This window comes from Carya illinoinensis, chromosome 1 (genome assembly GCF_018687715.1).
Source record: "Carya illinoinensis cultivar Pawnee chromosome 1, C.illinoinensisPawnee_v1, whole genome shotgun sequence".
Taxonomy (NCBI): Eukaryota; Viridiplantae; Streptophyta; class Magnoliopsida; order Fagales; family Juglandaceae; genus Carya; species Carya illinoinensis.
This window is the reverse complement of record NC_056752.1, coordinates 2,622,520-2,641,128: the sequence shown is the minus strand read 5'-3', so window position 1 is coordinate 2,641,128 and position 18,609 is coordinate 2,622,520. Positions and strand designations below refer to the sequence as shown.

Sequence of the window (18,609 nt, the reverse complement as noted above, 5' to 3'; positions counted from 1 at the left end):
CTTGAACTGCCAACAGATTAAAATAATTATATAATAAACACATTTCAAAGAGACTTGCACGGACAACATGCACAAAAACTGAAAGAAAGAGTAAACGGAAATGGAATGAGAATTTACTGTTTATTCCTGTAGCAGTGAGATAAATGTTTATTATTATAGAAAGATATTCCATTAATTTTATGAGAAAACCAATAATTCACAACTGAAAGAGAAGAAAGAAAAGTGAAAGGATACACATTTTCTTCTAAAGACCAAATATTGATGATATGCAGCAAGAAATTAAACCAAATTCTTGTCTGTATGCCCATAATTATAAGAGAGGCTGGAAGAAATGTAGCAAATGAACCAGAAGCCCGACAACATAAATCTAGAGTTGTTTAAATGAATAAAATTTTGAAGGAAGGAAAGTTACAAACAATAATTTTAACACTTTGTCAAGATCTCAGCTCCATCTTCGGTTATTAGAATCGTGTGTTCAAATTGTGCTGACAGGCTCCCATCTTCTGTAACGATTGTCCAGTCATCATCCCACATCAAAGGATTACTGCTACCTATTGTAAGCATTGGTTCTGCATAATTTACCAAAACATGCACGCTATCATCAATAATCTGAATCTGAGACATTTCAATCATTAACTTCGTAACCACAACAAGAATAATTATCAAAGAGTCTGTATAGAGGAACATAGACAATGAGAGCTGAAACCATATAAGCAGTGAATGTCCTTGCTAGTCCCCAAGATCTGTGGTGCGGTTGTTGAGTGCACTCCACCAAGTGCATTCCAGAGTCTAATTATCTCTTTTTATCCTTTCAAATTGAAAGGACATGCCAGGCCCCGGTTCCCAGGGTTAGACTCTTCCCGATTATAAGCCTACGCAGAGTTTGAATAGAAGCAATCTTGAAAACATGCACTTCTTGTTATAACTAGACTGTGCTACTCACTGGGCATGGACACGCTCTATGAAATCACTGGCCACGGTAAGAGATCCTAACATGAATATCAGGCATGCTCGTATGAAATCACAATTCTTTTCAACAATACATTTTCATTTTCTTTATAGTATGGATTCCTTGAGTTTAGGAATCAATTTCTGACTAACTCCAAAAATCCAAGGAAATCATGCGAAGCCATGACCAGCCACTAATCTAAAGAGTCAAAGACTCCTTCAAAGTCAAAATCATCAGGTTTGAATCATTGACTACAAGTATTACATCCAAGGAGTTCAAGAAACATCCAAAGATCATTCAACAATTGGATTTAATGCAATCTTTACAGTCAGTGTTAGTAGTTTATCACAAAAAGTTGAACTGCCAAATTACGTCAATAAAGCCATCTTTTGTTTTTTACAAAAAAGTACAAGGTAGCAACTTGAGTCAGCACAGACAAACTTCTGTCATTCCATCAATAATGATCTCTATCAGACCTACTTTGTTTTCTAAACGTACAGATTTGAATAACTTCTTTTAAGAAAATTGCAGAGAAACCACATCATAATTCATGAGCATGAGAATCCATGGGCAACTAAAGATAATTAAAATAACTTCATAAGGGAAAATTAAGTACCAATTGTGAAGGTTTGATTCAACATCATGCGTCCAGCATCATTGTTCCCTGAAAAGAATTAAATACCATTACAACAGAGTATGCCAGAGCTACCGTGGAAAATGTACACATGGTGTAGGGAGATAGAGGCCATCTTGTGAATGAGAATTCATTATAATGATACCGGAAGAACTTATCAAAAATACTGAAAGAAATTAAAAATGCAATGACCAGAATTACTGAACTTCATTTTTTTTTTTTTTGATAAGAAGGAAAAAATTACTGAACTTCAGATCACTTTATTGCTTTCAATTTCTGAATAAAGGACCATTCAATGAGTACATAAATTTAGATCATAGAATAGCATGGCAAGTTGCATTTAGGTCAAATGGCATGTCTTTCTATGTTTGGGATGGTCTTATCAAAGTTGATGTACCATTGATGTTAGCCAACAATTTGCATGACTTGGAAGAAATGAGCAGAACTAAAGTATAAAATCTGATCTAAACAAGATCTCACAAACCAAAATCAATATTGGCATTGAGAGCAAAGGCTAAGACAAAAATGAATAATATAGAAAGAAGCAATATAAAAGCTTAGGAAAATTACTGAAGTGTAGAATAACTGGATCAGCATGAAATACACGCCCAACCCCATGGCCAACAAACTGTCGAACAACGCCATAACGATATTTATCTGCATGGTCACTTAGGGGGAGAAAGACGTGCGCACATGCAAACACATGTTTACAATAAGTTAGTGTAAAAAAGAAAATCAACATTCACGTATAAACTAAAAATGCCAACACAATCTTCAATAATTACAAGTATCTAAGATAAAAGATTACAGAAAGTAACAGTATATTGACTCATTAAATCATAAGAGTTGATCATTTTCTTTTGACAAATTTCCTAACTAAAATGATTTGATAAGGGAGCAAAAGATAAGTTAAGCATAGGGAATAAGATGCGGCAAAAAGAAATGGCAGACAACAAACATGCAGTTCTCTAATTCCTAAAAACAAATTCCATGACATAACCACAGAGACTGCAGAAAAAGGAGGAGAAATCAGAACCAAAGGATTAAGAAATAAAAATACGGATGAGGACTTACTGAATTGTCTTTCCAATTTTCTTGAAATCAACTCCTGGTGCACATACCGATATTGCTTTATATAGACATTCTTTAGTCACCTGAAGCATAAATCCCAACCAATACCAGGTATAAATATAAGTAACATAAAGAAGAAAACATCTCTACGTGTTAAACAATCTTCTTTAGGACCAATGTCATTCAAGAAACTTTTCCTAAGAATGTAAAATAATACCATGAACAAAACGAGTGCACAAAAGGTAACAAATAAAAGGAATTGAAACTTCTAATTAATGCCAAAATTAATTTAACATGTCAACAGATCATTCTTAATTTACATTTAGCATAGAGATATAATGACCATCCAATTTAACCATACTTGTTGCAAATCAGTACACATTGCTCTCTCTTTAGTTACCACTTAAAGTCACAAATACAAAATGTGGTAAATATGTCTTCCCTTCAATCTCTATAGTCTATTCTTTGCTTTTAGGTTTAGTAGAAGAAAGATGGAGAAATCAGGAGTGTCCTTGAATAGCTCTATTATATTTATTTGTTGAGTAACTCTGTTATGAAATGCTTTGGTACCTCACATTAGTGAATTTATCTGTTCTTTTTATTATTGGCACAGGGTGTCCAAGAACAAAGTCCTGACCAATCCCGGGCCTGCACAAGCTCTCGGCAAGGAATTTCACGCAAGTGCACATTGGGTAATTCAAGGGGAAGTTGCCCTAGTCCGATGGCCCCTAGAAATTGTTTGCACCCAAGATAGTGAATTCATCCCATTAACTAATAAAAATTTCATTAATAAGTAATGATTCTGGTGGAGTTAGGAAGGAGTTTGTACCCATTTACTGAACCAAGAAAGATGTTGATTTCCTAACAACAAACCACATTGTTCATGAAGATATAATTTTTATAGACTTAATTTCCAAGTTTCCAACTATCATGAATCTTAAATTGATTGCAAGGGGCTGTTCCTAGATTGAAGTCAAAGATAGCTACCTGAACTAGCTGCCTGGCCTCTTCATCAACGTCTCCACAGAAAAATGTTGCTGATGTATCCCCATGATACCCCTGCAAAACACAGTTACGTTTCAAGTAATACTTGAGATCCAAAAAAGCAAATCATAGAATGTGCTGCATGCATTACAAGATATGTAAATGCAATATGCTGATGGTATGAGATTTACAGAAAAATCTTCTGATGTTGTTATCAAACAAAATACTTGAGTGGAAAACAGGGAGTGGAGGGATTGGGGGAAGAACAAAACAAAAAGGGTTGATTGAGCACAAGACAGAATGATCACCGCCAAATTAAGAAACAATGGAAGTGGGTTAATATCACCACTTGTTTACAACAAAAAAGTGAATAAGAAAATGCTTGAAACATTACCCAAGGCCTACCACACAGCAGCATGAGCATCAATGAAATCAATCCAAAAGAACTTTGGAAATACTAAAGGAATATATCGATAAGATCAAAACAAGGTACGTGAATATCTCATCTCCAAAGTCTAAATCTCTATCAAATCATGCATGCCCAAAATAAAACCTGCTTACGTTTAGATAAACCGTAACATCAATATTGATAATATCACCATCCTGCAAATAAAATGTGTATCAGTAATTTGATCTAAATTTATTTTTAAACAATTAAACATACTGGGTTAAGTGACTTTAGAACTTAAAATGAAAGGACCTCGAGAGCACGGGAATCTGGTATTCCATGGCAAATGCATTCATTCACTGACGTGCATACACTCTTTGGAAACCCACCATAGCCAAGAGGTGAGGGATAAGCACCATTATCAATTATCATTTGGTGAACGGCTTGGTCAATTTCATCTGTCGTTATGCCTGGCTGCCACAACACATAAATTTTGATATATGAAGGTGCTTATCTCCAACATCATGTACTACAATCTACATTGCATCTATATATAATTTCCTTGTCAGCGACCAAAAACAAGCCAATGCTAGAAACCATCAATTGTTTGCAACAGTGAAGTGAGGAAAACTGATGGTAATATAAGAGACAAATTACAATACTTTCAAGTCAATGCTAACCCACAAAACCCAACTCTTATGGACAAAGCCATTAGCGAGAGAGAGAGAGTGAGAAGAAGGAGAGGGGGGGGGGGGGGGGGGGGGGGGTTGAACATCATGTATTACAGGGAGAGGAAAGATTATGCTATAGATCACAAATTAAATCTATTTGAGAATGGGTGGACCAAAAGTATCACACCTTGACTAAAGTCCCAGCATATTCAAGAACCTGTGCTGCAAGCCTTCCAGAAGCTCTCATGAATTCGATCCCCTTCTCATCATGCACTTCAGGTCCACTTGCAATTCCGGGTGGTTGCTTAGATTTCACATAAGGAGGCCTCAGTATATGACCTGGAACAGGTCGACGAGGAGACACTTTCCCAGGCTTTAGACTTTTACGCTTGTTATTTGACAATTCCTCTAGATTTCTGTTAATTTCAACAGAAAGCCTGTCAAATATCTATCTCTGAAAAATATATGGCATGCACATATGCGATTTCATGATTGATCATGTCAAGTCCTCAATCCTATGAAAAAAAGGCCCAAAGAGTGGCCATGACCAGATCATGAGTTTAAACAAAGCAGGAATTACAAACCCAACCCCGGAGAGCAAGAGCTTCTTCTAATGTACACATCAAAAGCGTAGAAGAAAAATCAACCCAAAATGGCATGCACAATAACATCATCTTTAGTAATGCCTTCATCAGACAGAATTTTGTACAAACATCAGTCCTTTGAAATAATCATGTCACTCCAACTTTTAAAGTAGTTCAAGTACAATAGCCTAAATTAAGTATGGGTGGGTGGTGAACAAGACCCCAAATTATTTGGGAGTGAGAAGATATTACATTTATAATGATTTAGTGAAACTCCAATTGTAAATTTGATTAGTTTGTTTGGAGTACAAGTCCAAATGTGGCTTGAGTTTTCCTTGGGTTGTTAAATATGGTATCAAAACTAATCCCAACCACAAGTGTAGGACTTAAAGTTGTGCCTCCTAATAATAAAATGGCCTGATGAGGATGTCAAGGATTTAAGGGGCATATTGTTTTTTTTGATGAGTAAAATCAAAGTATATTAATGAAAAGAATAGGCAAAAGCCATGTTCAGTACAAAGAATGCCCTACTACGTAGGCTCACTAGCTACCAGAAAATCATGGAAAGTTTGGCCATTAAAATTAACTGCAATGGCCCATGTACAAAGAGTTCTAAAAAAGAAAGCTTTTAGTTCCTCCATAGATCTCTCTTTGTCTTCAAAGGTCCGTTCATTACGCTCTTGCCATATGCACCACATTCTACAAATCGGAATCATCTTCCACATAGCCTTGATCTGTTGAATGCCCCTCAAATCTGTCCAACAATCCAAAACCGCCACCACTGACTCCGGCATTACCCAGCCTAAATCTAGTCTACTCAATATCTCATTCCATAATCCTCGAGCTACCTCACAGTGTAGTAGAAGATGGTCTACGGATTCCCCCCCTTTCTTACACATGCAACACCAATCTACGATGATCACCCTCCTTTTCCTCAAGTTGTCCGTTGTGAGAATCTTACCCAAGGACGCGTTCCACACGAAGAAAGCTGCTTGGGGAGGCGCCTTATGTCTCCAAATCTTTTTCCAAGGGAACTGGATGGGGGACCCTTGCGAGAGAGATGTAAAGAACGAGCGAACCGAGAAACATCCTTTACTTGTAGGCTTCCACCATAGTAAATCTGCATGCTGGTTGCTCCGTTTGAGTGAGTACAAGAGGCTGTAAAATGCTGCAAAACTGTTCAATTCCCAATCATGTGCCGCCTAGCTGAAGTTGATGTTCCACTGGATTTGTTCCCCAACCATCCCCATGACCTCCGCTACTGAAACCTCCTTATCCCTTGCGACCCTGAAGAGGGCCGAGAATTGGTCCTTTAGGGCACTGTTTCCACACCAAGTATCATGCCAAAATTTAATCTTAGTCCCGTCTCCTAGACGAAAATTTGTATGGCGAGAGAACACCACCCATCCTCCTCTTATATATTTCCACAGTCCCACTCCATATGCCCCTCTCACCTCATTGGTACACCATCCCCCCCAAAGGCTACCATATTTGCTCTCAATTACCATCTTCCATAGCGCATCTGGTTCTTTATGGTATCTCCACAGCCATTTTCCGAGTAGCACCCAATTAAAGGTTCTCAAATTTCTGATGCCCAGACCGCCATAAGAGAGAGGTCTACACACCTTCTCCCACCTTACTAGGTGGAATTTGAATTCCTCACCTAGGCCTCCCCACAAAAAGTCCCTCTGCAGTTTCTTTATATGAAGTGCCACTCTTACTGGAATAGGGAACAAGGACAGGAAATAGGTCGGCAAGTTAGATAGAGTACACTTGATTAAGGTAATCCTACCCCCTTTTGACAAATACATTCTCTTCCACCCTGCTAATCTGCGCTCGACCTTCTCAATCACTGTATCCCATAGCGGAGCCGCTCTCGAGGCAGCCCCCAGCGGAAGACCAAGGTAAGTCATAGGAAGTACGGAATTACACCCTAGAATATTCGCCAAAAATCTTAGACGTTGCACACCTCCAATAGGCACTATCTCTGATTTATCAAGGTTCACTTTCAATCCTGACGCTGCTTCAAAACAAAGTAAAAGTGCCTTCAAGACTCGGACCTGGTTGTAATCAGCCTCACAGAAAATAAGGGTATCATCTGCAAAAAGTAAATATGAAATATTAAGAACTCCTCCACCCGGGGATCCAACCGGGAATCCGGTCACTCGCCCATTATCAACCAGGGCTGAGATCATTTTGCTCAAAACCTCCATCGCCACAACAAAGAGTAATGGAGACAGCAGGTCTCCTTGTCTTAGGCCACGTGTGCTGTTGAAAAAACCAGTTGGTCTTCCATTTATCAACACTGAATATTTCACCGTAGATATACACCAATGGATCCAAGATCGCCATCTTTCTCCAAAACCACATCTTCCAAGGATGTCAATTAGGAAATCCCAATTAACATGGTCATATGCCTTCTCCATGTCTAGCTTGCAAAGGATCCATGCATTACCCGCTTTCAGTCTACTATCCAGACATTCATTTGCAATAAGAACCGCATCTAGGATCTGTCTATCCTTTACAAAAGCATTTTGGGGCTTTGAGATGATTTTTCCAACAACCTTGCTAAGACGATTCGCAAGAACCTTAGAAAGGATCTTGTAAACCCCATTTACAAGGCTAATAGGTCGAAATTCCTTAATCTCCACTGCCTTGGCCTTCTTCGGTATCAAAGCAAGCAAAGTGGTGTTTAGGCTTTTCTCAAATTTACCGATGGAATGGAATTCCTGGAACACCTTCATGAGATCTTCCTTTAGTACATCCCAGCATGATTGAAAGAAACCCATAGAGAACCCATCTGGACCCGGAGCCTTATCTTTAGCCATCTTCCTCACCACCTCAAAAACCTCAAGCTTCCTCAAAAGGCCTCTCCAAACTGCTGCTGTCCATAGAGTCAATAGAGTCGAATATCAGCCCATTGGGCTTAGGCCGCCAACCCACCTGCTCAGTAAGAAGCTGTTCAAAAAAACAAACTACATGATTGTTAATACTTTGTTCATCCTTACAATCTACCCCATCAATCTTCAGCATCTCTATATTATTGTATCTCCTGTGGGAGTTGGCTACCCTGTGGAAGAATTTAGTGCTACGGTCTCCTTCCTTCAGCCATAAAGCCCTCGACTTTTGCCGCCACGAAGTCTCTTCTAGTATAATGATCTGCTCAAGTTCTGCGATCAGCCCTAGTTTTTGGGCTGATTCCTCCTGCGTTAAGGTCCTATATTCTTGTAGCCTTTCGAGCTCTTGAATCTCCCTAAACTTACTTTCCTTGCGTGCTCCAATATCACCAAAAGATTGTTTATTCCAGTTCTTTAAATCTTGTTTTAACGCTTTCAGTTTACCCGCAAGCATGAAGCTGGGAGTACCCTGGAAATGATAGGAAGACCACCATTGTCGCACCCTATCCACAAATCCTTCTGACTTCAACCACATGTTTTCAAACTTAAAATATCGAAGTCTTCTCTGTATCCCACCACAATCCAACAAGATAGGCCAATGATCTGAACAAAGACGTGGTAGTCTCTTTTGCCAAACCTCCGGATAATGAATCTCCCACTCAGATTAAGAATCTATCTAATCTGGACCATGTCTGATTGTTGGCCCACGTACAAGGGCCCCCCGCCATTGGTAGATCCACTAAGTTTAACTCAAAGATGCATTCCGAGAAGCGTGACATTGCTGGGCGCATTCTTCTATTTCCATGACTCTCACTGGGAAATCTTGTTACATTAAAGTCCCCGCCAATGCACCACGGAAGGTCCCACCAGCTGTAAACTCTAGCTAGTTCATCCCATAAAAGACTCCGGTCAATATCTGCATTTGGGCCATAAACCCCTGCAAAAGCCCACAAAAAATCATCTGCCACACCTAAAGGAGCATGCCACCGTGAATTGCCCTATAAACTCCGCCCTTTTCTCCACCACTCGTTGATCCCACATAACCAATATACCTCCTGAGGCCCCGTTAGAAGCCAGATAAACCCAATCAACGTGTACACAACTCCATATACTTCGTACGATTCTTGTAGTTATTACTTCCAATTTCGTCTCCTGTAAACAAATGATGTCCGCCTTCCACCCTCGCAACAAGTTTCTTACTTGTAGCCGTTTATTCGCCTCATTAAGTCCCCGTACATTCCATGAAACAATTTTTGGTTTCATTTAGGATAGACTAGCCCCTTCCCTTTCATCCTATCCCTACTAGAACTACCTTCAGAGTTCATGGACCAGGTTAGTCTGTTGAGCTCCCGCTGTTTCTTAGACCCTATCTTCCTCTGTTGTTGATGACCCGCTTCAATAGCGGCGAGTAAAGCCATGAACTGCTCCTCATACCCATCACACCTCAAACCCACAATATCTTGTATGTCCTTTACTGTGTTGAAGACCCAGTCCGAGACACGAGCTTGATCTGGAAACAGGCAGTTTAATGGGACAGGGTTCTGTATTCTTACGTCCATCTGTTCCTCCATAAGTTCTTCCCCAAGCACGAAACCCACCTCCGTAAGTTCTGTATTCTTACGTCCATTCTCTTCATCTGAAAGGAAAATGTCTTCATTGGCCGAGAACTCACTGCCCCCTGTTTCACATTCTTCCAACTGGTTATCTTCTTCGTACAGTGCAGGTGTCCTTTCTGAGCCATCATCCCCTCCCCCACACTCCATCGGTGCTGTCTGTCCAGTTTCGGAGGGGAGAACAGGTCTCGGTGGCGATGGGATGTCCACCGCAGCTTCTGTCGGAACTTTCTCCTGCTGGCCCGGCGTTGTCTCTGCCTTTTCCAAGCTTTCGGCGACATCTGTAGTAGCCGTCGGCAGTTTCTGTTGCTGTCCTCTTCGCATGGAAGATTCCGGCACCTCCTCTACCTGCTGCAAGCTGTGCGTCGACGAAACGGGCACGGTACGGGGCCCTGCCCGTGCTTTCCACTCCTTCCGGGTCGGTTTAAGTGAGACGGGCTTAGGCCCTTGCCTAACTCGGCCCTCATAATTAAAATGTTCCCCGGCCCTCATAATTAAGGGGCATATTGTATACCTCAGATTGAGTCTAGAAGGGTAGTAAAAAGAATCCCAAATTATCTAGGAGGGAGAAGTTCTTGCTGTTTATAATGATTTCAAGTGGCCTCAATTGAAACCTGGGCTAGTCATTTTGGTGTATAAGCCTAGATGTGACTTGGACTTTCCTTACCGACGCAAACTGTGACCTAAACAAACTCTTGTATATGAATTCAGCAATATGTGATATAGGTCTACACTGGCCGAATCAGTTAGCTAACCACTTAGTCTCGATGGATTTTTTTTATTAAATATATGAAAGGGATACCATTTTTATGGTTTTAATCGTAGTTAATTGTATCTTTACTTTTTTATTTTATTTTATTTATTTATTTATTATTATTATTATTATTATTTTACATTAGTTTGAATTATGCAATCACAAGATTTCATAAATCGCTCCCATTTCTCACAAATATTTGTAACCATGAGTAAAGTACTACTTGCAATTTCAAATTCTCTGCCAGAAAGGAGGAAAAAATACAAAAATACAAAAACAAGAGAGTCCATTAAATTCCATGCCATATACAAACCCCACTTAAGGTTTCATTTTTATGTTAATAGATTTTATTGCAAAAAACTATGTTTTACTGCGATCAAATTAACAAAACAACATGGCATGGCTCATATCGCAGAGTCATACTCTAAGGGTCATTATATTAGAGCAGCATGGCATCAGCTCTTCCACCACGTCAAGGTGACACTCTACCGCTGAGTTATATCCATTGCCCCCCATCCTAGTCACTATGGACGCATTTGCCCCCGGAAGATATTGTCGATATATAGAAGTACGTCTTGTTCATTAACATCTTGGAAATATTCTGCCATAGTTAGGGCAGTTAAACCAACTCTCATACGAGCTCCAAGCAGTTCATTCATCTGACCATATACTAGAGCCACTTTTTATTCTGCAATATTAACAACATGGCACAGCTCATATCGCAGAGTCATACTCTAAGGGTCATTATATTAGAGCAGCATGGCATCAGCTCTTCCAAGAATTCAGATCATATGGATGCAGCTGCTCATGGCAACATCAATGATCCTGATATGCAGCCACACTCTTCATCGAATAGACTTGTCTCTTGTAATAAATCTGTAGATAATTTACTAAGTAGCCCTTCTTCTAGATGAGCTATAATGTACCTTTATGTAATTTGAGAAGTAGTTAGTCTGCAGCTGTACAGAATTTAGGTGGCACGAATATTCTCTAGTTGGTTAGCATTGTCTGTTCATTTATAAAGCAGCAGCACTGTGTAAAAGTTTTACAATACACTTTTATGAAATGCAGTAAGCATTATTCCTCATCCTCTATTTTCACTCGTTTTCCTTTGTTTTTGTGTTTTTTTTTTTTTTATAAGTAAAAAGAAATATATTAGAACATGAAAAGGGCAAGGCCCGACTCGTTTTCCTTTGTTTCTCTTGTTATTCTTACATGGTATCAAGAGCCTCAGAGTGAGAACTTTTCTCAAATGGCTACTGAACCACCCCATTCTCCTTTTCTTGACTTCAATAACCTCACCAATCCATATAGACTTGACCATGGTGATAACCCCTCAATTCCCTTGGTCCCTGACCTTCTCACCATTGAAAACTATACAACCTGGTTGAGAGCTATGTGTCAAGCTCTTCGTGCCAAAAATAAGCTTGGATTCATCAATGGAACCTTGACAAAACCATAAGCTACCACTGACCCTCTCTATGATGCGTGGGAAAGATGCAATGATCTGATTGTGTCTTGGCTTTACCATTCTATCCACCCATCCCTTAAATCCAGCATTGCTTTGGTGGATGATGCTGCACAAATCTGGGATGAACTCAAAGACAGATTTACCCAACAAAATGGTCATCGAATTTTTCAACTCAAAAAGGCATTAACAGGTTTGCTACAAGACAATGATTCTGTTAGCATGTATTTTTGCAAGCTTAAAACTCTGTGGGATGAACTTAGCATATATGACTCTATGCCTAGCTGCATTTGTGGAAAGTTGACCATCTTGCTTGTCAGATATCAAGGGATTGTGTGATACAATTCCTTATAGGGTTAAATGACTTGATCCAAGTTATCCGTGACCAAATTATGCTCCTGGATCCCTTGCCTCCTTTAAACAAAATTTTCTCCATGATCCAACAGCAAGAGATGCAACATCTCATGCTGTCTGGTCTTCCATCAATAGACTCAATGGCCCTTGCTGTCGAATAACCATACACCTCCCATAAATCCTTTTCTAAAACACCTCAGCAACCAAAGCGAGATAGACCCTTTTGCACTCACTACAAAATACAGGGCCATGTCCTTGATACTTGTTTTAAGGCAAGTAATGCCCCAGCCCCCACCTGTACCCACTGCCATATGATAGGCCATATAGCAGAAAAGTGCTATAAGCTACATGGCTATCCACCTAGGCACAAACTTCATGGTAAGACTAAGCAGAATGATTTCTCTACCAACATGACTTCACTCGAGCAAGAGGCTTCCTCAAATGACAAATTGACCTTCACCAAAGAACAATATCACCAATTGTTGTCTCTACTGCAGCCAAAAGAAGTCTCCATTGCCAATCATTCAGTCAACACTGTCCAAGCAGATTACACACACCCTTCCACTATGAATGGTATCATTTCTTACTTCACTTCCTTTACTCCCACAAATACCCCCACACACATGCCTTGGATCATTGACACTGGTGCTACAAATCACGCGATCTACAGCACCAACTCCTTCTCATCAATGACCTCTCAAGTATCATTTGTAGTTAAACTCCCACATGGCCACACTGCACTTGTCACTCACATTGGTATTGTCGACATTCACAACACATTAACATTAACTAATGTGTTATGTGTTCCTTCCTTTCATTTCAATTTAATTTCTGTAAAGTAGCTATAACCAATCCACTCTCTTGCTGTTTTATTTTCCTTTCACCATTTTGTTTTATCCAGGACCTTTTGTCATGGACCACTATTGGTATGGGTGAGATGAAGAATGGTCTCTACCATTTGCTTGCAGAACCAGTGTCACCAGCAACTCTCTTAGATCATTTTGCAAAACCACTTATTTACATAAAAATATCTTTGTTTCAGCTACTTTCAAAAATGTTGATCTTGTTTCAGATCTTTGGCATTGTCGAATGGGTCATACCTCTCTTTCCAGATTACATGTAATCCCAGATCCTCTTATTTCAAAATCATGTTTCTGACATTTCTAATATCAATCCATGTTTTGTGTGTCCACTTGCAAAGCACCATAAACTTCCATTTCCTGTTAGTTCTCACAAAAGCAAAACCATATTTGAACTCATCCATTGTGATATATGGGTCCTAACTCAGTACTAGCTTATGACGGAATAAGATATTATTAGACCATTGTAGATGATTACTCTAGGAGTACTTGGATATATTTACTCATGGCTAAATCAAATACCAGACCATGCATTGAAGCCTTTTTAACCTTGTTAAAACCCAATTCCACACCAAAGTTCAAACACTTCGAAGTGACAATGGCCTTGAGTTTCACACGATAGATTTTTTCAACAAGAAAGGAATTATTTACCATAGAACTTGTGTGGAAACCCCCCAACAAAATGGGTTTGCAGAAAGGAAGCATCAACATCTTTTGAACATAGGTCGAGCCCTTAAAATCCAATCTAATCTACCGAACTTGTATTGGAATGATTGTATACTCATAGCAGCTTACATAATTAATCAGATTCCCACCCCTTTACTCTCTAATAAGACACCATTTGAGCTCCTCTTTAACAAACCTCCTACTTATTCTCACCTGAGAATTTTAGGCAGCCTCTGTTTTGCCTCTACAATTTCTCAACATAGACAAAAATTTGACCCTCGAGGTAGACATTGTGTCTTCCTTGGTTATCCCTTTTGGGGTAAAAGGCTATAAGCTGCTTGATTTAAACATAAACTCAATTTTCATCTCTCGAGATGTTACATTTTATGAACATGTATTTCCATTCCGTCTTCTCAATTGCCATCTCCTGCCACTTTCCCTCAAACTCCTTTGCCTTTTATTTCACCTTCTCCACCACCACTCAATACTCCTTTGCCACTCATATCAGAAACAACCTCCCCATCATCTACATCCCCAGACATTTCCATACTTCCTTCCTCCAATTCTTCAATTCCATCAATATCAGAACCTTCATATTCTCTAGAAGGTCCACTTGAACCAGAAAAGCTCACTAATACCTGCAGGACTTCCATTGCCAGCAAGCAACTTTAATCTCATCCTCTCAATCAGTGAACATGGGCATCAGCTCCATCAGGTATCTCTTTTCCTTTAGCTTCTTCTATTTCTTATCATAACTTATCTCCTAAATTCTCTTTATTTTTTGCTACTATCTCCTCCAATCATGATCCACACACTTACACACAAGCTGCCAAAGACCCTGATTGGTGTAAGGCAATGGATACTGAAATTAAAGCTTTAGAGCTCAACAACACATGGACTCTCATAGATTTACCCGTTGGCAAAATCCCCATTGAATGCAAATTTGTATATAAAACCAAGTACCATTCCAATGATACTGTTGAGAGCAAGAAAGCAAGATTAGTAGCTAAGGGTTTCACCCAACAAGAAGGGGTGGATTATCATGAAACCTTTTCCCCAGTAGTGAAGATTGTCACTGTCAAAACCATCATTGCCCTTAACTGCAATCAAAGGATGGCATCTCCACCAATTTGATATTAACAATGCCTTCCTCAATGGCAAGCTCAATGAAGAAATCTAAGTGAAAAGGCCACCTGGATACATCACAGGACAACCTGACCAGGTCTGCAAACTAAACAAAAGTCTCTATGGTCTTAAACAGGCATCACGCCAATGGTATGATAAATTTTCCACTTCCTTAGTTACCTTTGGTTTCACTCAGTCCAAGGTTGATTATAGCCTATTTACTTGCATCACTACTACTACCTTTAATGCATTACTTGTTTATGTTGATTACATTGTAGTTGCAAGCAATTCTCTTGAATCCATTTCAGTTCTCAAGACCTTTTTGAACACACATTTCAGAATAAAAGACCTTGGAACCTTAAGATAATTCTTTGGCATTGAGGTTGCTCAATTCCCTAATGGAATCCACCTCTGTCAAAGGATATACTCTTTAGATATTCTTTCTGATTTGGGCCACTTAGCTTGTAAGCCTTTAAAGCTTCCAATGGACCAAAACCACGAATTGAGCAAGTTATCTGGGACACCCCTAGTTGACCCTACCTCCTACAGACAGTTCATTGGTCGATTGCTTTACCTCACCTTAACCAGACCTGACATAAGTTACCCCATCCAAGTTCTAAGTCAATTTATGGACCACCCCTCTACCTCCCATCTTGCTGCAGCTCACAAGGTATTGAGATACCTCAAAAATGCACCTAGTCAAGGCATCCTCCTCTCTTGAAGCTCTCCACTTCAGCTTAGAGGCTACCGTGATTCAAATTGGGCTTCCTACCTAGACACGCAAATCAGTCACTAGATTTTGCATCTTCTTGGGCCATTCTCTCATTTCCTGGAGATCCAAGAAACAAACAATTGTCTCAAGGTCCTTTGCTGAAGCAAAATATCGTGCAATGACATCCATTTCTACTGAACTCACTTGGATGTGGCAGCTATTCACTGATCTCTCCATCCCTCATCCACAAGCTGCTGAACTTTTTTTGTGACAACCAAGCTGCTCTACATATAGCAACCAACCCAGTTTTCCACAAGAGGACAAAACACATTGAAGTAGATTGTCATCTTATCTGAGACAAAATACAAGAATGCTCATGACCACACAAATTCACAGCTTGCTGACATTTTTACTAAGTCTTTACCCTCTTGTACTCTTTACTCACATCTCTCCAAGATGGGAATAGTAAACCTCTATTCTCCATCTTGAGGGGGGGTATTAGAGCAGCATGGCATCAGCTCTTCCAAGAAAACAGATCATATGGATGCAGCTGCTCATGGCAACATCAATGATCCTGATATGCAGCCACGCTCTTCATCGAATAGACTTGTCTCTTGTAATAAATCTGCAGATAATTTACTAAGTAGCCCTTCTTCTATATGAGTTGTAATGTACCTTTATGTAATTTTAGAAGTAGTTAGCCTGCAGCTGTACAGAATTTAGGTGGCATGAATATTCTCTAGTTGGTTAGCATTGTCTGTTCATTTTTAGTATAAAGCAGCAGCACTGTGTAAAAGGTTTACAATACACTTTTATGAAATGCAGTAAGCATTCTTCCTCATCCTCTGTTTTCACTCGTTTTCCTTTGCTTCTCTTGTTATTCTTACACATTACGCAGTGTCATTCCCACTTAAAGTGGAGCCCTGGGAAGAAATGTGAAGACCATGTGTTTGATTTTATATGAGTCTTAACAAAATAATAATAATTTCAAGTACAACATTACACACCTTCTATTGAATAAAAGGTTGGTTAAGCCAGAAAGCGTTCTGGATAACTGCAACGTCACATGCTTGCTTCCTACAAAAACAGCCAAATTAAGAAAAACGCAAACCCAACTTGAGATACCATTAGTGATATGAAATCCACAGCAGATTATAACAATTAATCTTCCTTTCTTAAGCAAGCTTAACAACCATTTCATACAAATATCACCTGAAAATAAACTCCTTGAAAATTTTTTGATCTAGTTAGATCATTAATACAGAATACTGTTACCACTTGCCGCTGGCTTCTAACTCAAATGGCACTTTTTCCGGCCGTGGGTTCACAAAAAGCTCCCTTGAAGAATTAGAATCGTTACATATATCGCAGCTCTCAGCTTCCAAGAACCACAAGAAACATTGAACAAAAAAAAAATGGGGGGAAGAAAGTGAAGGACCTGGGTTGTAGCGGAAGATTTGGTGAAGAGGCGGCGTTGAACGAAGGAAGCGGTCTCCAACAAAAGAAGAGAGAATCGTTGGTCGCAGAGACTTAGCGCCTACCATTCTTCCCGTGTCTAATTATCCTTCTTCTCTCTGTGTACCTTATGACACGAATCGGAACCATTGTCGGCCTCTCTTTGTTAAGTACAAATTAGGCCTCGGCTGAGGCCTCTTAATAGACTGTTCAAGCCCAAGGCTGGCCGGCTGGGCTCAGGTCAGCTATTTGGCCCAAATTGCCTTTTTTTTTAACCATCTCTCACCTTATATCTCTACTTTAGTTTAATAAAAATTCTATATAAAATTACTTTTATATACTTTTTAGATATTTTATTAAAGTGATACAATTAATCACATTAATAAAATAAATAAAAATATATAAAATTAAATATATATAACAAAACTCTTAGTTTAATATTGCAAATTTACCGTTTATAAATTAATAGGTATTGCTAGAAATTTAAAACCTTTACATTGACACGAATGTCCTTGTATCTCTCGATCACTCCTTATCGTTATTACTTAATTTGAGAATTAAGCACATAATCATGACTCTGCTATAATATTCTGTTGTAGCACTTAATTAATAAGATTTCATTTTGGAATTTGTTGTAAACTTTTCATAGAACATCACTTTAATTTGAAAGTTTTAGTTGTTGAGCCAAATTCAACTTATTTCAAATCAATTATCGATGAGACCCGCTACTTTTTCAAATTTTTATAAAAAAATAAAATTAAACTTATTCCAGCATACTTCATACATTTTAACATAAAAAATTAAACACATTTAAACCTAAAAAAGTTAAACTTATTTTAATAGAACTCACATAATATTACTATTTATAATTCATCTTAACATCTAAACGTAGCCTAAACTAATGAGTTTAGGCCCATTCACTCTTACAATTATTATCAAATTAAAAAATGCACTGAGTACTAGTCACAAGTCGAGAGTTAAGTACTCCCACATACCATAAATTTATTTCGTGTATGTATATATATATTAAAACAAAATTATTTATTTGTAGTTATTTATTTTATACTGAAATGATTTTTTTTGGTTAAAATTACCAATCCATTCTCGTTATAAATAGTCATTTACATTACAAATAACTCATCATAATATAAGTTATTTTTTATATTATGTAATCGTCTGTTGCAATATTAATTAAATTAAGAGTACTGTAAGTATTATAATCTTCATTTTTTTTTTTTTTTTGGTGCGTGTGTTCTAATATTTATCACCCATGCATGCATTAGGATATTTATATATATTCGTGAGAACCAAACAAAATGAATCATGTACGTGGGTCAAGACGTTATCCTCACAAATATTAAAACCTCAAATCTAAAAGCTAGCATGCAGCTTCTTTTTTGTAAATAAAAACACCTGCTGCATGG

At 38.6% G+C, this 18,609-nt stretch overlaps 1 protein-coding gene across 5 annotated transcripts; it reads right to left on the bottom strand.

The window, feature by feature from the left end:
- Nucleotides 1-237: 237 nt before the first annotated feature.
- On the bottom strand, nt 238-17,331 carry LOC122305716 (methionine aminopeptidase 1D, chloroplastic/mitochondrial). 5 transcript variants are annotated; one of them, XM_043118288.1, is made up of 12 exons: nt 17,169-17,293; nt 16,943-17,068; nt 16,738-16,807; nt 16,539-16,653; nt 4,885-5,113; nt 4,339-4,500; nt 4,200-4,241; nt 3,642-3,713; nt 2,658-2,737; nt 2,154-2,251; nt 1,566-1,613; nt 238-569 (listed from the first exon to the last, which is right to left on the bottom strand). In XM_043118288.1, the coding sequence occupies exons 4-12, from the start codon at nt 16,619-16,621 to the stop codon at nt 424-426; spliced, it is 960 nt and encodes a 319-aa protein (XP_042974222.1). In that variant the 5' UTR covers nt 16,622-16,653; nt 16,738-16,807; nt 16,943-17,068; nt 17,169-17,293; the 3' UTR covers nt 238-423. The 5 variants fall into 5 exon arrangements, 3 of the variants coding, with proteins under 3 accessions (XP_042974222.1, XP_042974214.1, XP_042974227.1); XR_006241216.1 differs by lacking the exons at nt 16,539-16,653; nt 16,943-17,068 and adding an exon at nt 707-872 and having other exon boundaries at nt 333-569; nt 17,169-17,331; XM_043118280.1 differs by lacking the exons at nt 16,539-16,653; nt 16,943-17,068 and having other exon boundaries at nt 17,169-17,331.
- Between the last annotated feature and the right edge of the window lie 1,278 nt (nt 17,332-18,609).

What these genes read in the sequence shown, in the direction of transcription:
- LOC122305716 (XM_043118280.1), bottom strand. Translation starts at nt 17,274, where the DNA reads ATGGTAGGCGCTAAGTCTCTGCGACCAACGATTCTCTCTTCTTTTGTT. An exon ending in AGGCCAGGCAGCTAGTTCAG is followed by an intron (nt 2,738 to 3,641) that starts GTAGCTATCTTT and finishes TTTATGCTTCAG; the next exon opens with GTGACTAAAGAATGTCTATA. An exon ending in GAATCAAACCTTCACAATTG is followed by an intron (nt 570 to 1,565) that starts GTACTTAATTTT and finishes TAAATTATGCAG; the next exon opens with AACCAATGCTTACAATAGGT.